At 43.8% G+C, this 20,791-nt stretch overlaps 1 protein-coding gene across 1 annotated transcript in view; it reads right to left on the bottom strand.

The window, feature by feature from the left end:
* Window positions 1-1,035: 1,035 nt before the first annotated feature.
* Window positions 1,036-20,791, bottom strand: part of RNF19B (ring finger protein 19B) — a 20,199-nt gene continuing 443 nt past the window's right edge. Inside the window, exons 2-10 of the mRNA XM_027864762.1 lie at window positions 20,373-20,789; window positions 8,836-9,041; window positions 7,275-7,419; window positions 6,416-6,578; window positions 5,771-5,885; window positions 4,905-5,045; window positions 3,932-4,139; window positions 2,598-2,729; window positions 1,036-1,826 (exon numbers count right to left, since the gene is read on the bottom strand). Of these exons, the coding sequence (XP_027720563.1) occupies window positions 1,379-1,826; window positions 2,598-2,729; window positions 3,932-4,139; window positions 4,905-5,045; window positions 5,771-5,885; window positions 6,416-6,578; window positions 7,275-7,419; window positions 8,836-9,041; window positions 20,373-20,789 (1,975 nt within the window). The 3' untranslated portion in view covers window positions 1,036-1,378. The remainder of the gene's footprint in view (window positions 1,827-2,597; window positions 2,730-3,931; window positions 4,140-4,904; window positions 5,046-5,770; window positions 5,886-6,415; window positions 6,579-7,274; window positions 7,420-8,835; window positions 9,042-20,372; window positions 20,790-20,791) is intronic.

Below are 20,791 nucleotides of genomic sequence, written 5' to 3'. Positions count from 1 at the left end.
TCCTTGTACCACAAAGAAAGGACGCCCACCCTAGTTTAAAAAGAAAAACAAACCAAACAAACAAAAAAACCATTTCAGAGAAGAAAGTCTTAGCCTAATCAAAAGGGACTGCTGGATGTGAATGGGTGCTCTTTCTCTTACCCAAAGTGTCCCCAAGATGACAAATGAAACCAGCTTTGGAGTTGAGAAGCTGGGATCATCAGGTCAGGGAGGAAGGAGCTCTAAGAGCATGCTGTTGCTGCCTAACTGGATCTTCGACAGACACTGATATCAGTTCTAGACTCTGTGGCAGCCCCAGAGGTGCGGGACACTTGGCCACCATTTTTCGCTCTTCACCTTCTATGGTTCCGTTCGGTTCAGTCCAGGTCATGAAGGAAAAAAGCTCCTTCCCAAAGGAAGGAGGCAGCTGAGCCCTCTCCTGCCCTGAATCAAAGGAGGGCCTGCTGTTCAGACTCAGGCCTTGTCGATGTGCAGGTGGATGGGCTGAGGAGAAGAACAAAGGGGTGAGGCTGTGAAAGGCCTCAGGGAGCCAGGGCAGACACACCAGGGAAGGGCAAAGTCCAGGGCTATAATGATTTGAGGGCTGCTCTGTCCCCTCCCACCAGCAGGAATGCTTCTTGTTATACCCACCCACCACGATCCTGTACCAGGCCCTGGGAGCTGCCCAAAGGAGAGCCTGGGAATCCACTGCAGGAAGGAAAGGCTCCCAGTGAAGCTTCAAGAGGGAAACGCAGCGCGTGGCCTCTAGAGGGCGAACGGGCTCCATCCCGGCCCTTCACCAGCCGGGCCCACAATCAGGAGCTGAGGTTCCCAGCAAAAGAGAGAAGGCCCATTCCACTCTTGTCTTTCTGGGGGTGGCAGCTCCAGTGACAACTCTGCTCCTGTCTGAGTCGTTCATCTTTCGTCTATCTGTCCTGGGACACTGTGCCTAACACATGAAGAGCCCAGACCTTCCACAACGCAGGGGGCTCTTTTCAAATCCACCATTTGGATCTGCAAGACATCCCTGCCAAGGAAAATGAAATCTGAGCAGGATTACGACAGAAATCTTTATTAAAATGTGTCCTTTAGTAATATGTTGGCATACATACAATATACGCACACATTCATATATACACTCTGACACACCTCACGGATCACCACCAGCTGTTTAACCAATAAATTAAAACTAAAAAAAAGGAGGGGCAGGGAAGGGATGGGAGGGTAGAACCAAGGGGGTAAAATTTCCATGTTTTATCTTGTAAGAAATGGCATCTTTCCCAGAGCTACACTGGGGTAAACCTGTGACCAGAGAATATTTGAAATAAAATACATTAACTAAAAAAGTTTCCAAGAGATGCAGTTACAAGTGTGCTTCTCCAGACAGGAGCCTTCAACTTCATACTCTGACTTCCACGCCTTCCAGCTTCAAGACCATGTCCTCTGACTTATGCCCCTCCGCGTGGGCACAGTGGTTCATAGCGACACTTGGGCTCTGGGTGCCTCTGGCTCGGGGAGTACGGGGGTGGGCTGCAGTCTGGGAGCGAGGGGACCCACATTCATCCGACGTGATGTCCGGCACATCGTCTGACTGTGTGTCCGAGCTCTCCAAGTCGCTTCGGATACTCTCGGGCTGTGCCAAGGTGATGTCCCAGGTTCTGCTGGCACTGCAGTCCTTATGATCACAGCTCTGGTGTTTGCACGGTGGCTCCTCTTCACTGCCTTCCTCATTCTCTGCCATCTGGGCATGGACGTGGAGAGAGTCCTCCGTGCTACTCCCACTAACCAGTGGATAATGGCTGGGTTTGGCCTCAATGTCCACTTGGATTTCCATATTGTTGCACTCTCTGGGGAGAAAAAATCCGTCTTGCTGAGTCAAGGATTATGGTTTTAAGTGTGAGGGGTTTGAGGGTTCAGGGTAAGGAAATGCTTATTTTCCAAAAGAGATGTCACTGTGGCCAAGAGATTCTCTCTTTCAAAAAGAACTTTCACTCCTAAATGTAGGACCTAAAACTGAAATAATACAACTTCTCAAGGTGGCAGCTTAATTTCTAAATGCTGACAGAACATATGAACAAAGAATTCTGTTAACTTCTATAGGTTAGTGTTGTTGTTTTTTTTAATTATTGAGAAACTGAAGGGGTAACAAAATCTCATCCATTCTTAGTTAAAACATAAACCAAGAAGAGAAGTATCCTTCCAATCCCAGTTTCATCTGACTTTTTCAGCATAAGTAGCCAAGACACCTGGGAGAGGAACACATTAGCCATGCTCATCACCACATAAAGGAGGTGATCCCAGGCCAGTTTCTCAAGAAACCAAGAAAATCAGGAATTCAGACTCCCATGGACTTGAGGAACACGAATAAGGTCCCTTGAGTCCCGTGTGGGTAGCACTACTTGCCTCCGGTGGAAGATGATGCATGAAAGTACAAGTTAGAGCCAAGTGAAGAAGCCAGAACACTCCCATGCATAAGAACTGCACAGGGAGTCCAAGACCAGAGATCCCACCTACACAATGGAAGCCCAGGACCCTGCAGGCGAAAAGCAGCCTGTCGGTTTTCTCTATAGGCCCAGTAACAAAGAACAAATTGCCCTGGTGTCCCGCTGCTCACATACCTGTCCTGGGGGTTGTAGGAACTGATTATGGAACCAGCCATTGCACGAGTGCTGGCGTTGTCGCTAATGGCGCCAAGACTGGCCGTGTCTTTGGGGAAAATTTCCTTTTGGATATCAGCTTGGACTTCTAGCCTGTGTGAAAAGAGAGGAGGTATCCAAACACGTAAGAACTGGGTCTCAAGATGGACTGCCTCCTGTCCGGGCTCCTCTGGCAGCCCCCTTCCAGTTACGATGACGCGACCTTCTTACCCCACGAGACAACTAAAAAAGAGCTCTGTCTTCCTCTAGATTGAGACAGGCCCAAACCAGACTTAACAGAGCACAACAACAGATCCAAACTCCCAAGCCCCAGCAGCCACCCTCCTTTGGCAGGGCCTCGGCACTCAGTGACATTAACAGCTCCCTAGCTAGGCTCCAGGGGCATCCTGTCACAGGCTTGTGACACAGCTTTCACATACGGTCACACACATCTGACTCATTTGCTTCTTGGGAACAAGAGGATTTCACAAACTCAACAGCTGATTGGCTGAGCTACAATTTCAGCAATTCAGCCTCCAATGATGTGTCGGCTGCTATCCAGGGGAGCTGAGTTTTTAAACATGCGGCAGTGAACATTGCTGACTGTGGGGGCGGGATCCCCTGCAATTAGGAGCTCACAGCAACACAACCTGAGCTCACAAACTTGAGCTGGGTCAAAGGAAGCCCAAGGCAGCAACAAGAGAAGTCGCCATTATGTCTCCTGCTCTCTCTTTCGTTAACCTCATTTGCCTTTTCAGAAATTAAATAACAACAGAAAACGTTATGTATCGATACAGTGGAAAAGGCACTGCACTAGAAGGGTCTGGATTCTACCTCCACTGCTGTCCCTGATGCTCTGTGGGGAGCTGGGCCAAGCCACAGCCTCTGGGCCCCTGCATCCTCCTAAGTAAAACAAGAGGATTAGATGATCCCGACTGGAGCAGTTACTGTTATTTGTGATTGAAAAGAAAGGTAAGGGGCAGAGGGGGAAAAAGACAAATATAACAGCCTTGATAAATTAATACAATAGTGTAGTAATGACAGCTGACATTTCTCACTTTATTTATGGTTTATAAAACACTTTTCCAGTAACCCTGAGAATTAGGCTGCCCAAGTAGGGGATGACCCCTATTATTTTGCTGATGAAGCTGTGTTAGAGAGGCCAAGGAATCGCCCTAGGCACCGGAGCTATGACCAGACGTTCACACTTGAAGCCCAGCTCTTTGCGTCCTAGGTCAACAAAGCTATTGAGACCCAACTAAAACACCACCTTGGAAAAGGACTAGTTTTTTCAACATTAAGATTAGTTTGCCTACCTGCTGTACTTTCCCTTGCCACTGGAGAGAACTCCACCGCTCAGAGTACCCCCTGAGAGAGCTGCAAAGCTGGCTGTCTCACTATAGTTGCCCTGCATGACACTGAGTCCATCTGTGGGGCTCCCACTGGTACTCAGCACACTGGTCAGACCTTCGATACTGCTCTCCCCAATGCTAGGGTTCTTCAGGGCTCGCCAGGCATCAGCCACTATGGATGGAAGGAAACATCTCAAGTAAGGAATGAACAACATTAAAGAGATGCTGATCTGTCCTGTTCCATAATAGCCTCTGACAGGCTACCTACATTATTATTATTGTTATTCATACAGGAATTAGGGAAGACTGAACTCAAAAGCATGCGAACTTCTTATCAAGGCAGGTCAATAGTCTACCTATCACTTAACAGATACAACTAAGAGATAGGATTAGAACTCATGTTTTCCAGCCTCTAAGACTCTATCCCCTGGCACCATACTACTATTATTATTTACTGAAAGTAATCAAGCATAGGACTGAAAATTGAAGAGACCTTTTATAGGTCATCTGGCCCAAGGCCCTCACACTTTACAGAGAGGGAAAGGGAAAGGGACCTGTGTGAGGTCATGTAGGCTTGGGATGTGGCATCATCCCATGTACCGACTGGATAGCTGTGAGGGAGGGGGTCCAAGTGTTCTGGCTGGGAAAGACCATACTGCTGTTTGGTCCTAAAGTCCTTCTGGTTCCCCAAGCCAATGATTTTTTTTAAAATTTTTTTCCCAAAGATTTTCCCAATATATCACATGGCCGCCAGTTTATTCTTGTCATAATGTGTCAGTATCAGAGGAATTAACCTACTAACTCCAGCACAAAGAAATGAGGTTAAAATAGCAGCCCCTACAGAGCTCATTAGCTACTGAAATCCTCCCATAACAGTCTCTCTATAAAAGAAACTGAACTTTTACTGATTTTGGACAGAAAAAAGATCTATCTTTACCTGTGATGGGACCATCATCTTCATCAAATTCAATTTTCACACCTTTTCCATTGGCAGTGCTAACTCCACAACCTCCTCCACGACAGAGAGAAATGGGTACAACCCCATAAACATATGCCAGCATAATAGGGACACCTATACCTGGAAAGGAATGAGGCACAGCAGTGAGGATGGACCAGCATGGATGTCTCACCTCAAAACTGGACAGAAGACACACTCCCTTCTAAACAAAGCAGGAGAAGATAACAATTTGCTTTGTTCCTCCTCCAAAGGAAGACTAGAAAGTTAATCTGGGTCACTTAGAAGAGACAGAGAGATAAGCTGGAGAACATCCAGAGGAGACCAGTTGGGGCGGTGAGGTAGACTAACTAGAAGCCTGGCCCTAAAAGGGTTAGTTAAAGGAACCCAAGGTCGGCTTAGGGGGTTCTACAGTTAGATTCAAAGATCTGAAGGACTGTCATACAGAAAGGAAATTATAGATGTCTACAAGTAGGTTGCCTTTACTACAAATTTATCACCTTATCAAGTGGCATCTGGGCTCCTTGTGGGGGATATTATAGAGCAAGAGGATTCCTACTTAGGTACTGGTTCTAGTTCCAAGATGTTATCATTCTACGACACCATGCACATTATATGGAACATGCTTTTAAATACAAAGCTAGGAATGACATGCAACAATATCCCTATGGCCACCAAGATGAATGTTGGTGTATTTTCTGGCTAGTCAGGTACATTATGGGGTCATAAATCTCCCAGCTGCCCACAGGACCAGAGAGATCAAGCACAAATGCCACCTCTGTTTTACTGATTAAGGCCCTGGGGCCCCAGGCCCAAGGGCTCCCAACACAGCTACAATCCCTCCTTACCGACACTAACAGCAGCAATAACTGGTGATGCAATGACTGACAAGGTCACACCACCTGTGATGGCTAAATTTCTCTTGTGCTTTGAAGTCTTCTTTCCCTCATACCTGCTGTGGATCTGAGAATCAAACAAAAATCCAGGTCAGAAATTGGCTCTCTCTGCTAGGAGTGAGAAGCTAAAGTATAGGGTGACATTTACAGAAAAGCAAAAAACAAAACTTCCCTGTTCTGCTATGTACATTAAAAAAAAACAACACCAAACCATACCAAACCCCATCGCCTAACCCAACGAAGAATCTGCCTTTTCGAATCTCAGCCTAACCCAGACTTCTACAGGATTAGCTTCTGTAGGAAAAATGAGCACTAGCCAGAGACAGGCAACTCAGGGGAATCAGCTAAGGAACATTTCACCTTTAAGTAAGTGGTCTGAACCAGGCCATGGCTGGTAATGAAACTTTCAGATCACATGGGGTTTAAGAAAATCCATTTAAGAAATGAAAGGTATTTTTATCCCAGAACCAGATGGTTTCCAGAGAGCTCTGCGATGCTGGCTGCTGTTTTTCCCCTTTCTGTCTTTACCCAGCAGACATCAAGTGCTCACTCAGGCATACACCTAGTGCCCACCATAGAGTGTCACACATGCCTTACCTTTCTGCCAACATAAACAGGGATGCCAATGACCATGGCAGGAATGGCAATGCCAGCAATGAGGGAAATGCCCACTGGAGCGCCAATCAAGGTGCCCAGCTGCCAAAGGATCTTCTTCTTACGACTCCATGGCTTCTTGCCCCAGAATGTACAGCCAGAGGGGCTATGGAGAAAAGGAATGCTGGCATTATTGTGAATTCTGTGTTTAGAGTAGGACTCTCTTTAAAGAGCAAAAACTTCCTTGTTTCTGATTTGATGAACATCTATAAGAACGGGTGCTCCGAGAATTGCCATAAAACCAGAACAAGGGACAAGGACAGAATACAGGCTCTCAGAGCTCTCTGCTCCAGCCAGACAAACCTAATTTGCTGCTTCCCACCTTCTAACCTTCACAAAAGGCAGTGACACTTTTTTCTACTTCTCCCTTGGCAATCCTTCTGAACTGTAAAAATCCTGCCCCTACTCCACTCCTGCATGCAGCTTTCCCTGACTGATCTCCCCCAAGGCATGACACACTGCCCGTTTCAGAAGCACCCTATATCCCCCTGCACAGTCTCCTAGCTATATGGCACACATTTATGTGTACATTTTAAAAGTCCCTTTAAGTTATCTCATACAGTCTCTGTGCCCAGTGACTATCTGGCCAACGCTGACGGACTGCTCTACCATAGAAATTCAATGCTTAAGGAACAGAGGGAAAATTTGTTTTTTGGGGCTTCTCAAAACTGTAGGGCTGGGCCCTAGAGACAATCTTCTACTCTGAGTAGGCTTTTTTTCCCTGTACCCTTCAAACCCAAACCAACCTAAGTTTCTTCCATGCCTTCCCACCCAAACAAGGATATTACTTCCTCCAGCTCACCTGAGGTAATGCAAGTCTGAGATTTCTTTCATACAAAGCCAACAAAACTCACAGCCACACACTGCACAGGTCATGTGATTGCAGCTCCCATCATTCATCTTAATGATATATGCACTGCAGCGTGGGCATGGCTTGATATCATCCGCTGTAGAGAAGAGAGGAAAAGAAACAAACTTGGCTTGACTTAAATGTGGTTCCCTAGGAATAACCCAGAGGTTAAAAGAAAGGCAGGAAGTTCCTAGACAAAGATTTCAGGCTTGAGAACGCTCAGAAAGGACCATCCATGGCTGAGAGCCATGGTGCCTCCGAACAGCACAAGGGGCATCCAAGTCTTCTCTTGAAGAGAAGAATGGTTAACTCAGAAGTAAAATTTTCACCTCCTAACTGCTCATAGAAAATCCCAGAGTAGGGATCCACCAGAAACTAAAGTTTGGAAATGGGCTTATTTTTGTTTGGGGGAAAAAAAAAAACAAAAAAAAGCTGGGGGAACAGACTCATTTTTTGGTTTCATTCAAATATCATGATTGATGTTGAATGAACCCATGGCCTCTGGGTGAAATACTAGGGAAGGATACATTTCCCAAACTGAAATGAAAAGAGTTGAGTTTGCGTTTGCAGCATGTCTGTTCCTGCTGATTTTCACAATAAGCCCATAACTGGCATGTTACCACTGAAGAGTCTGTGCCAGGAAAAATCAAATGCAAAATCTTCCCTTTTCACTCCACCCCTCCCCTATCTCTCCATGACATTAGTAAAATAAGATTTATAACAGCCAATAAACTTAGCTACACATTTAAATGGACTCGTTAGTATCTTACTTGTAAAAGCCTGAAATTAAATGTGTGGTACACCTTTTAAGGCTCATTATGAAGACTGCTGTGGAAAAACCCCAGCATTTCCTGAATCTTTCACAATTCTCTAAATTAGTATGTTGCGATGGAAAGAGTGCCAGTCTTGGGATCAAGAGACCTCAGCTCAAATCCCAGATCTAGATGCATGACCATGAACAAGTCATTTAACCTGAGCCTGTTTCATCATTTTTAAAATTGGGACAATACTTGTACTATCACTCTGGGCAGTTGTAAGGTAATAGTTTTGTAATCCTCACAAGTGTTACAGAAATGTGCTATTATCATTAATAATAATCAGTCATGCACTCTAATCTAATGGGAACAGCAGCAGACAGATCTAAAAGGCATAACCTAGACTAAATCCCTCTCTTTTCACTGTGTGTAAAAAAGCCAGCAGATTTTGTCCATTTGGTCTCTAAGCTCTGAGGCCTACCACAGAAAGAGCATTAGGTTCTGGGACTAAATAATCCAACTGATGATTCTGATGCTACTTAGGATGCAGAACAAAGTTTACCAGTCAGAGGAAGAAGCTGTGTATTAGCAGCTGAGCTCTTCAGAATGTGCAACATTCTGGAAGAACTTGCCAAATAAAACTCACTGCCAGGTGTCAAAGGAATATCCTTGAATCCCAGGAAGCCCAGCCTAATAGATGGGTCATCTTTTTCAGTATTAGGTTCATGTTGCTATAAGCCCAGAGGAGGAAACCGTACCTGGCCCGGATTCTTGGCCATAACTGAGACCTGAAGTGTGCTTGGTCCGTACTCGCAGAGTCTGTGCCCTCTGCTGACGAGCCATATCGCACGTTTGATTCGGATGCCATATCTGCTTGCAGTGGTAGCAGAATTCAGTCTGGCAGCCTTCCCTCTCGCAGGTCAACTTTGGGCAGCTGGCACAGCCATAGGCAATAACGGCATAGCTGAGTATGGAAACAGGAAGAGACACCAGTAAGGTGAGAATGCTCTCACAGGGACTGGCACTAAGTGATGGATAGCATTGTGTTTGGCAGACCACCATGACAACCAATGAAGGAAAAAAAAAATTTACTGCAGACCTGGGCCAATTGTAGAACACATCCCATCTGTGAGTGCAAAAGATCTGCCTTCACTTTAGTCAGAAATGTCTGTTTATACCATGAACCTACTGGACTAAAAAAATGACCTTTCCCTGTTGCTTCATTATAATCCAAAGGATCTGTGGTATGGGTGAGCAGTCCCTGCAATGATGCAGATGAAATTCGGTCTTACTTTTTAAATTGCTTCAATAGCAATTTATTCAGTAAGCCTTATAAATTACAGGTTGAACAATTATCTCTGAGCTTGCTATATTTTAGGGGGATCATAAATGTTGTATTATATGACAGGGAAGCATTTTTCCAACTAATCTAGCCACGGAATATTTGGGGCTTGAAATACATTGAGAGAACTTACAAAGTTGTTCTGGACAAACAGGATACCCCTAGGGCTTGAGGGAATATTCTCTAAGGTAGGGCTGGAGAAATTTTTTAATAAAAGAAGAGCAATCTTTTTTCATACAAATTCTTCCACATGAATATTTCTTGATATATACACATAATTTCATATTTATTATTTTAGAGGGGGAAATATTCTCACCAAAAACCCCTAGTCATACTACGGAGAATGCTGGTGCTCTGTGGAACCCAATGTGATGAAATGTTAAAACAGAGGAAACCAAAGCAAGTCACACATCCTGCCGGGTCACTGAAGGAAGAAGGCAGCACTTCAAGCTCTTTATATCAAGGAGAATCAATAAATCTAGTTATGGTCAATCATTTCTCATGGAAGCTAAGCTCCTTTTAGATTTTCTCTCCAGATCTTGTTTTAAAAACAAATGAACAAAAAAAAACCCATATCCTTGAGACTGAGATTACTTGTTTCATTTCAGTCACTAGAATCTTAGGATACCACTTAAATATCTTATTAGTACATGAGCTCACTTCTTCTTTCATTTGACATATGTCTTTTGAAATACATTCTCTGTGCAAAGACAAAGGCAATTTGGAACTTGTCAGCACTGGGTGCATTTTTAATTGTTCCTTCCAAATTTTAGTTTCTACCACACCAAACACTATTATTACTGCCTACTACAAATTTAATATAATCCACTGTGCAATTCTATTAAGTCTTCCTGAAGTTCCTTAGTAGTCTTAGTGGACCTAATAACATGATAGTCATATATTCAGCTCATATCAACTAGAACGTTGTTTACAACAAAGCACAAATGAAATCACTTTAAAGGAAACAAACCAGAAAAAAGAAAGAGCTATGAGTTCTGGAAATTAGCTACACTGCTTTTAAACCGGCCTATGAGAAAGGACATGCATCTCTCTTTGGGCACTGCTTCCATGACCACTGGGAGAGAGAAGCAAAGTAAAAGAACCAAGACAGGCTCCAGATGTCCAAGCTTTGAAGCCCATTACAGAAAAGGAGTCAGATTTTTCAATTAAAAAATTCAACTTGATTTTTTAACCTTTTAATAAAAATATAGTTGTTTTATTCTAAACATAAACACTAAATAAAATGAGCATTACCATATACAAAGGGGAAGACAAAAAGAGGATTGTACAGGAAACTGTCAATCTGCAGTTCCTTTGGCTTGCTTTATACTTTCCACATGCCAAAGATGTCTTGCAATGTATATAAGGAGATAATGTAAGTGCTTTGCAAACCTTAAAGTCATTCAAATATCAGTTATTGTTATTATTATTGTTGTTAACTACATGAACTGGATGACTAGAAGTAAGTTCACATACAAGAAGCTAAGTCCCCAAAGTCTGAGCTAATCCCCAATACCTAAGACTAAGGATGGATGGACCGGTCTATTTTTGGCAAGGGACAAGGACAGCAGCAGAAAAAGCACTAACTGAATGTCTTGGAACCAGGAGACATGGGTTAAAATTCTTGCTATGAACACTAGCTATGTGCCCCTTTCTTGTCAAATTGCTCTACCTCTCTTTCAATCAATGGTCAAGTCCTGTCCTTTTTACCTTCAAAACATGTCCTGCAACAGCCCGGTCTCTCCTCTGACACTGCCAGCACGCTGGTGCAGGTTCTCATCACCTGATGCCGGGACTATTGCAACAGCTGCTGGGGGCGACCTGTCTGCTTCAAGTCTCTTTCCTCCTCTAATCTATACCCACTCAGTTTTCAAGGTGATCTCCCTAAAACATATGTCTGTCCATGATCCCTCAATTAATAAACTCCAGTGGTTATCCTCTATAATCTCTAGGATCAAGTATAAAATCCTCTGTTTAGCTTTCAGAGCCCTTTATAACTCGGCCCCTTCCTAACTTTTCAAGTCTTCTCACACTTTCCATGTAAGACCCGTGACATTAGCTCTCCTCGGGTCACTCCATCTCCTGACTTGGAGTGTTCTCACTGGCTCTCCTCAATGCCTGAAATGCTCTCCCTCCTCCTCTCCATCTCCTGGCTTCCTTCATGTCTCACCTAAAATCCCACCTTCTGCAAGAAGCCATTCTGGTGCTGTTTCATCTTGGTGCCTTCCTTCTGAGATTATCCCCAATTTATCCCGAACCTGGCTTGTTTGTACAGAGTTGTTTGCATGGGTGGTCTGCCCCACAGACTGTGAGCTCCTTGAGAGCACGGTGTCTTTGTGGCTTTCTTTGCAAAGTAACCTCACAGCTTAGTACAGTGCCTGGAACCTTAAGGCGCTTAATAAATGCTAGATGACTGACTCTGAGTGGTGAAAATGCACACTTGCATGAGACAATGTATGAAAAATGCTTTAAAAACCTTAAAGTGCAATAGAAATGTCAGTTATGATCTACCTCGGGGTTATTGTGGGTAAAACACTTTGTAAATCTTAGAGTGTTACAAAGATAGGTATCATTTCTATTATCAAATAACAATAATAATTGTAAAGCATTTAGCATGGTGCTAGGCACACAGTAAGCAAAATATTTATACATAAAAGCTATTTATTATTATTCTAGTTCTCAGCTTTGCCATATTTTCTGCAGATTGCTTTTGAGGGTAAGGGTCTTGAGGATTTCTTGAGAAGTCTGTTTAATTAACTGGATAATTCAAGTTATATTAAAGTCCTTTCAAAGAAGAACAAATGGAAAATTGGTAAATGTGTCACACTACAAATGATTCATATCCTGTGGGAGATCTGAACAAATTCACCATGAATGTGCGATCTAGGTGCAAAATAATTACTAAAGACAAACATTTCTCCTGAAGAAAGTCACATGCCTACTATTTAGTCTTAGGAAGATAGGATAAAAGGACAAAGTCTAATAAACAAGTTAATTAACTTCTAAAGAAAAGAATCTCTTTTGGTGGTCAGCCCAAGATTTTAAGCACTTTATAAGCTTTCCCGACTACTCACCACAAGAGTGGAGACACTGACAGGACACTGCAGTTTCAAAATAAAAGAATATAACACTTTGTGTTCTGGATTATATGATTTCAGTTTCAGGGACAGGATGAGGAAAGCACTTTGTAGATCATAAAACTTTATATAAACATAAGCTGTCAAAAGCACATCAAAAAGTTATAGTAATTCTTTGCTATGATAGAAGAGTTTCTGAGCACAGACACTGGGCTTTCCAGTTTGGGGCTTTCTATATCTCCTCCAAGCTAACTGACTCACTGTATGTTACTAGGTTGGTCACAAGTCTTTCCAAGCCTTAGTTTCCACCCACAAAATGAAGACACGGGTAACATTCCATCCAACCCCTACTTGTTTTTTATAGGGTACATTCCTATTTTCTTTCCAGTACCATTTGACTCTAATTCTGCCAATCTCCTTCTACCGACCTGCCCAACTCATAAGGGCACCCCATTCCAAAACAATCCTTTTTCAGTCAACAAATATTTAGTGATTACTATGTGCCAAGAACTGTGCTAAGCATACTGGATACAAAGAAAAGGAAAAATGGGGTAACTGCCCTCAAGGAGCTCACATTCTAATGGTAAAGCCAATATACTATAATTAACTGTGTGCAGGAAGATAATCTTGGAGGGAAAAGGGAAATGGAAAGGCCTTTTGTAGAAAATGGTATTTAAGCCAAGTCTTGAAGGAAGCCAGAGAGTTAGAAGGTGGAGGTGAGAAGGGAGAGCATTCCAGGCATGGGGGATGGCCAGGGAAAAGAGAATGAGTCAGGAAATGGAGTGCTGAGTGTGAGGAACATCAATTAGGCCAGCACAGCTGGATCTTAAGAGTATGTGTGGATGAGGACTAAAAAAAAAAAAAAGTAAGAAAACTAGAAAAGTAGGAAGGGGCCAATGCTGTGAAGGTCTTTAAAATATTTTATCTTGGAGATTAACGGGGTGCCATTGCAACTTAGTGAGTAAAGAGAGAAAGGTAACACAACATGGTCAGACCTGCACTTCAGGAAAATCACTTTGGCAGCTGAACAGGAGGGTGAGTTGGAGGCAAGGAAACCAATTAGAAGGTTATTATAATAGTCCAGGGGAGAGGAGATGAGGGCTTGAACTAGGATGGGAGGCTGTTTTAGTGGAGAGATGGGGACTTAAATGATGGAAGTGAAGGTAGAAAAGACAAGACCTGGCGACAGATTAGATATGTGAGGTAAACTGGAGGAGTAGAGGATGACAATGAAGTTGAGAGCCTGAGTGACTAGAAGAACGGTAATGGTGGTGGTGGCCTTGACAGGAACAGGAAAGGGAAGAAGATGGGCAGAAGGGAAGATAACGAGTTCTGCTTGGGACATGCGCAGTTTGAGGATGACTAAAGGACATCCAAAAAGCAACTGTAACTCAGGCCTGATGCTCAGGAGAGCTTGGGGCTGGATACACAGCTATGGCAATCATCTACACAGAAATGATATACCCGATGTGCAACTGACTGCTGTACTTTTAGAATTGGGAATAAGAAGAATTCTTTGAACAACGGTCTCCAGCTCTCAGTTTCCTGCAAACTCTGATACTAACAAGAGCCCTAGGATTTCACAGCAGAATTTGAAAACTGCTACCTTTTCTTTCTTTCTACTGTTGCCTGAGGAACTCCTACTTGAATCTAGCCTAAGCACCTTGTTCTTTTCACAGTGGGGGCCTTGCCTCTCCCCTCTGCCTCGTCTAGCTCAACTCATTTATGCTGCATTTCAGTTATAGAAAACACTCTTCACAATCCCCTTGTGAGCAAAGGAGCACAAAGATTATACTCATTTTTCAGGTGACAAAAAGTTGGCTCAGAGAGCTTAAGGGACTTGTCCAAAGTCACCCAACTAGTATACAGGAGGGAACAGGAGACTTGAACACAAGCTAAAAGAATACACACGGTAACTGCAACAGAATTTTTCATTCATTTTGTTTTATACTATTTCTGGAGCTTTAGAAAATTATTAACGTACCAAGCACCAAAGAGCAGTACCAGCTGATTGGGGGAGATTCACATTAGGAGGAAGATCTTTGATTATGTGACAACAGACCCGTGTTGTCAGGAGACTTGTTCCCCTCTTATGTCTGTCTTTTCCATTCCTAGGAAGTATAACTAGTCACTTACAAATAGATTTAGAGCATCTGCAAGGGAAAAACGTGGTGGACGCTATGGATCAAACAGTCAACACTGAAACCAAGATTAAGGCTGGCCTGGTGAAGATCTATAAACCTCCCTTTCTCAACACCCTCTCTGGCCAGGCCCCTTTCCCCAGCATCATCAGGCTGTTCTTCTGACAAACTCTAAATTTAGTGTATGATGATCCTTACCTCTGATGACAGAGCTGGGAAGATGAGGCACAAACAGGAAAAAATTAAAGACTGAATGAACATGGCTAATATTTATTTCTCAACTCCTTTGAAGAGATGTAACAAAGGAATAGAAGAAGAAATCATTGTGCATTGATGTGGTCAGGCTACACTGAAATGGTGGCATCAGGTTTAACAAAGCAAGCAGTGACTCCTGTGTCCCTGCCCTGTCTCTCCCATGCAAGAAGCAAAGCCCAAGCGTCCTGACATGTACAGTGTAGGCTGTCTGTCAGAGAAACTACTGCAGCCTCCTCCCCCAGACATGTTAACTGATGCTGCAGCATTTTCCGTTTCTCAACGTTAGTAAAATGAATACACGAGTAGGAAGAATACAGGGTACATTCCTAGTTTGAGCTAAGGGTAGGAACAGGGACTCTGCAGGGAGGGTAAACTAAAAAGAACTGGGCACCATCTGGCACCCAACACTGTCCAGCTCTGGATTAGATTATCTTAAGGGCCTTTTCAGCTCTAAAATTTTAAGAATTTATCAGACTAGCCCAACTGGGGTGAACTGTTCATCCTGTGCGCAGTAGAAGATACTGGAGAAGTTTGGACTTTGGGACTGTAAGGCCTAAAAAGTTTAGGCTTTATTTTCTAGACAAATGAGAGTAATTGACTAGTTTCTGAAGAAGGAAGGGACATGATGAGAAGCTTATTTCAGGATCAGCTAATCTAAAAGTAATTTGTAATAACAATTTAGTGGATGCCAGTGGGTTAATGTGTTACCCCTTACAGGGTAAGATTTTTGCCATGAATCTTCTAGAAATAATACCTAATTCAAAGTCTGGCCAGAAGATATTTCTGGGCAGTGGATGAATTCCTCAAATCATACTACTTCGTCTATCTTGCACTAGAGAAAGGGAATTAAATGATAAAAGTCTTACTATTCGTACAACGCAGAAAATTTGAGGTAAGATAACATTTCATTTCACTGAAATCTCCACAAGCAATCTTCCCAGGTTTAATATATAATATTAAGTTCTGAGGTAGGGACATTTACAAGATTTAATTACACAGCATAACACTGATGTCATTTAAAGGGGACCAGGACAATTTTCAGTTAACTACCAGAACAGTGTATATCTATCTAGGCCACAAGAGACAACAATTATAGCCAATTTTAAACTGTCCTAGGCAACAATGTTTAACTTTCTTGCTATCCATACAAACTAGCTCTCTTGAAAAATAGGTCTATAACAGGAATTGAGGCCTTTTCCCTCTTGTATTTGTATTTCGGCCCTGATAAATTACAAGGTCTTACATAAAAATATTGGGTACTAATGCATTAGATGTCTGGGAGAGGCAGTGGGAACAATCCTAACCACAAGTCAGGAGACCTGGTTTCTACAGCTCTGCTTGACTTGTCCTGTGACCTTGAGTAAGCCACAACAGCCTCTTCTTAATTCTGCAAATGGAGGTTCAACCAATTACCTTCCCTTCTGTCTTTTGGGGCTGATAGTGAAAAACAGACTTAAGTAGAAATCCCAATCTGCCTAGAAAACATATGGTAAATAAATTACCATTACTACTAACTACCTTTTAACCTACCTACTAGAATCATCTATTTAGAATTAGAAGACACCTTAAAAGTTATACAGACCAACTCCCTTATTCTACCAGATGAAGAAACTGAGGCACAGGAAAGTGAAGTGTCTTGGTCAAGGGCATACAGGTATTAAGCATCAGAGCCAGGATTAAAACCAAGGTCCTGATGTCAAACTAAGCACTTTTCTACACTTATGTTCCACTAAATATTTTTCACTTACTATTTGCAGATGATTCTAAGGCCACTTTCTCCCAATCTACTTCACCAGTCTGCAGTCTTTATATATGACAAGCTGAGGCAACGAGCTTCTGACCTCACCAATCAATGAATCAATAAGCATCTATCACATATGGAAACACGAGTCCTGATCCCCACCTACTACATTCATTTTGTGCCATGGCTTGACTGACCATTAACAAATGGTTCCTAAACCAAGAAAGAAGAGGAAAAACACCCCATAATTTCTGTTCTCTGAATCATTATTAAAATGATTAGTTCCTGGGGATAAACAGACCAAAGAATACACACATCTTTCCCAATTTGGTTCCGAGAACTTCAGCTCTGGGGGTTGAGGAGGAGAGTGGAAAGATACGGGGCACAATGCTGGGAAAATCTGTAGAGTTCAAACTCTCTACGCTCGAAGTTGAGGGGATTAGCTTGTGTAAATCACTGTCACCATCAATAAGCATTTATTCAGTGCCTACTACACGCCATTGCCAGGCTAAAGTCGTGATCTACATAATCTTCACTTTAAAACAAACACCAATCACATCGACCTTGTGTGAGAACACAGGAATCAATGGTAAATTTCTCTAGGCAAACCTCTGGGCATTCAACAGAAAAGGCAGTAAGACAGAGAGGAAGAAGGGCTAGAGGCCATATCCCAAGGAACTTACCCACTTGGGAAGCAAAAAAATGTCAAAGTTACTGTGTATTTATATAACACCTTCAACTGAAGATTTCAACACACTTTGCAAACATTAATTAAGACTCACAAGTAAGGTAGAAATTGCACCTATTTTATAGCAGAAGAAAAACACAAAGTGAATGTTGGCAATGAAGTTGGAAGTCTGAAACAGACCCTAATTCTATTAGCCTCAGCTCTATCATAATACTACAATCTGACAAAACATCCTATAATGAACTGGGGGTTCCACTGACAAGAGCTGATTTTTCTAAGTCAGACTTCCTTCTCTCCACCCCCATTATCAGAGTCTGGAGCTGGAAACGACTTTAGAAATCAAGTCCAATGCTTTCATTTCAGAGATGAAGAAAACGGAGACATAAAGTAATTTAGAAAATCTTAAGGACAGAGTGGTAGTCCTATTTTTAAAAAGCTTGGTTTATATTTATCATTTCTTTTATCAGCAAAGTTGAGGGAAACCTTCCTGCATGCTGGGTGGACTACCTATAGGAAACTTCTGGGAGGCTATGGACAAGTCACATAGGATGGGCAGTCACGGAAGACTGCAATCTGAAACATCCAGATGAATGAGATCACAGATCCACTTAAGTATATTTTTTCCACAAACTAAGGACGAACACTAAATGACTCTGATGCTTCTTAACACCAAACTCAACAGAAAATATTGAAGTCAATTCAACAATTATTTACAGAACATGGCAGAATGGAAAATCAGAAGACCTGAGTTCCAATCTTGACTAATATTTTGCTTGCCTGAGCTGTGGTTTCTTTTTCTAAAAATGAGCACAAGACCACTTGTATTACCCATTTTACAGAGTTGCAAGGAAAATGCTATGGAAATGTGAGTTATCTCTACAACTGAGCTCTGTCAATTTTTATTGAAGAAGATGAGAAGAAGAAAAAAAAATTAGTATTTGAGTAATTAAATGCAGAAAGAAGTCCCATGGAGAGGTGAACCAGACAGTCAGTGACGCAGTCTCATTTCCTCGTTAGAAATAAATAGGATAAAACTAAGGGGAAATGTGCACGGTCTTCCAATACTAATTTATATGCTTTTGCTTTGTGTTAAAAAACTTGAATACCAAAAAATTTAACTCCTCTCTCTCCCCCAAGGTCTCAAAGTCAATAACAAATGCCAACCAAAGGTAGAGACTATATACCCAAGGCTACAAAGTCTGGTCCTTATCAACAGAAAGCAGGTATCATCTACCACAGATAAAAACAGTACCTTTGGCCACAATATCTCCAAGAACTTTAGAAACTCCATCTTATCCTGGTTAAATAACATACCCATCTCGAAACAAGTCAGAAACAGAACTCAGCTCTTTTGATACCTTAGTAATGATGTCCCTGTTTTTTTCCTAACTCTTTTCTGTGAAATTTGGTCTGAAACAAATTACAGTTAGTCTCCTCCTTTGAAAGACTTGACAAGCAGAATATTATAAGGACTTACTAAAGAATTACACTTTTATTACAAGAATACTTTCCCCCTCCCCCCCCACAAAGTAACTCACATTTATATAATCCTTTCCTCAACAACCCTAGGAGGTAGTGCAAATCTTATTGCCATTTTACAGATGAAGCAATAGAAGCTTTGAGAGGTTAACTGACTTGCCCACAGTCACTCATCTAGTCTGAGAAGGATTTGAACCCAGGTCTACTAACTCCAAATTCAGGACTCTTTTTTTTTTCCTTTAAGCCTTGCATCCTTAATCACAATAAGGAAATTATTTGTTCAAGGTCATATTCCAAGGCTCAAGGCATATCCCAAAGCCCAATCCTGTAGTCTAGCCACTTAAACAAGAGGTCCTTTCTAGGGATGCACTGAGAGTACACTAGGGTTGCTCTGATCAGATGAGAAAAAAGTGTCCATGGAACCTAATTCTTCAAGACAGAGTATACTCCTCTATCCAACTCTTCTAAGAATGTAAAAATTTCAACACATCATAGGCACCAAACATTTGTCTACCATCAGGAGCACAACTCTCAAAGGCAACTAACTTGGGAGCTCATTTCTCCTTCATGCAGCAATTTAGCAATTTCATCTTTACTTAGGTGACCCTTTCCTTTTACAAAAGAAACGCTCTGCCTCCCATCTCCTTGCCTCTGCCTGGGCAGCTAGAATCAGTGGGTTACCCACAAACATGCTGCCAGTTATGGGCCTAGTGGAACCTTCCTGGACTCACTGATCTAGTGCTGCTGTTCTCCCCACTACTGATGATGTAACCACCTACCCCCTCCCCTTCTGCAATGATGTTTGCACCATCCCATATTCTCAGGGCAAGCCTCCCCTTCCTCAAAGGTCTTTGTATCATACCATTTTTGCAGGGCATGGCTGGCATCGTGCCCCAAAGTATCTTACTGCCCCAAGACACAACAGCCCCAGCCCACCTCCCTACTTAGGCAATCCCCCTTCTTTTTTGTCTAAGACTGTCTCCCTTTTCCCTCTCTCGATGGTTTTGTCCAAACCCTATCTTTGCAGGACAGAAAGCGACAGCCTCCAATCTCCTCCTACGCTGTCAAAAAAGAGGGGATTTCCCCTCCTCACTGAATGGATGTCCCCTCCTATGGTTTTGGTCTCATCCCACCTTTCCAAGGCAGAAAACACCAGAGAGAGAGACAGAGAGACAGAGAGAGAGAGAGAGTGAGAGAGAGAGACAGAGACAGAGAGAGAGAGAGACAGACACAGAGAAGGAGAGAGGGAGAGAGTGGGAGGGGGAAAGCGAGGCCTCCCTCCACTCCAATGGGATTTCCCCACCTGCTTTCACCCTGGGGCAGTCTCTTCTTCACTCCGAAGGTGTGACAAGGAGGCGAGCCCCCTGCCCCGCCTTCAGCGAAAGGTTAACTCGCATTAGCCCCCCCCCCCCGGGTAGTGGACGTGAGCACTAGGGGGTCCAGCGGGGTCTCCCGTCCACCCCTCCTTCAGCTAAGGGGACGCCCACACCGGCCCTCGCTGGGGGGGGGGGCCCCGGCAGCGGGCCGCTCTGCGGGCGGCGGACGGCCCACGCCCCCGGCGGCGCGGCTCACCCGCAGTCCGGCGCCGGGCACCAGCGGCAGTCCGGGTCCGAGGCCAGGTAGCGGCGCAGCATGAACTCCTCGTACTTGAGCATGAGCGGCGGGTCTGCGAGCAGCAGGCGGATGTCGTGCGGGTTGAGGCGCTCGCTGCACTCGGGGCAGCTGACCGGCACGCGGCTCTCGCTGATCTCCAGCCGCAGGTAGTGGCGGAGGCAGTCTCGGCACGACCGGTGCGGGCAGCTCAGCAGGCGCGGGGCGCGCTCGGGCGGCAGGCGCACCAGGCACAGAGGGCACTCCACCTCGTCGCCGCCGGGCTCGGGGCCCTCCTCGCCCGCCGCCGCCGGCGCCGCCGCAACGGCCTCAGCCTCCGGGGCGGGCTCGGCGGGAGGCGCCTCAGGCGGGGCCGGCGGCGGCGGCGGCGGGGGCGGCGC

This window comes from Vombatus ursinus, unplaced genomic scaffold, assembly GCF_900497805.2.
Source record: "Vombatus ursinus unplaced genomic scaffold, bare-nosed wombat genome assembly UNPS02014775.1, whole genome shotgun sequence".
NCBI lineage: Eukaryota > Metazoa > Chordata > Mammalia > Diprotodontia > Vombatidae > Vombatus > Vombatus ursinus.
The sequence above is the reverse complement of the archived record's forward strand: the minus strand, read 5'-3'. Positions and strand labels throughout refer to the sequence as shown.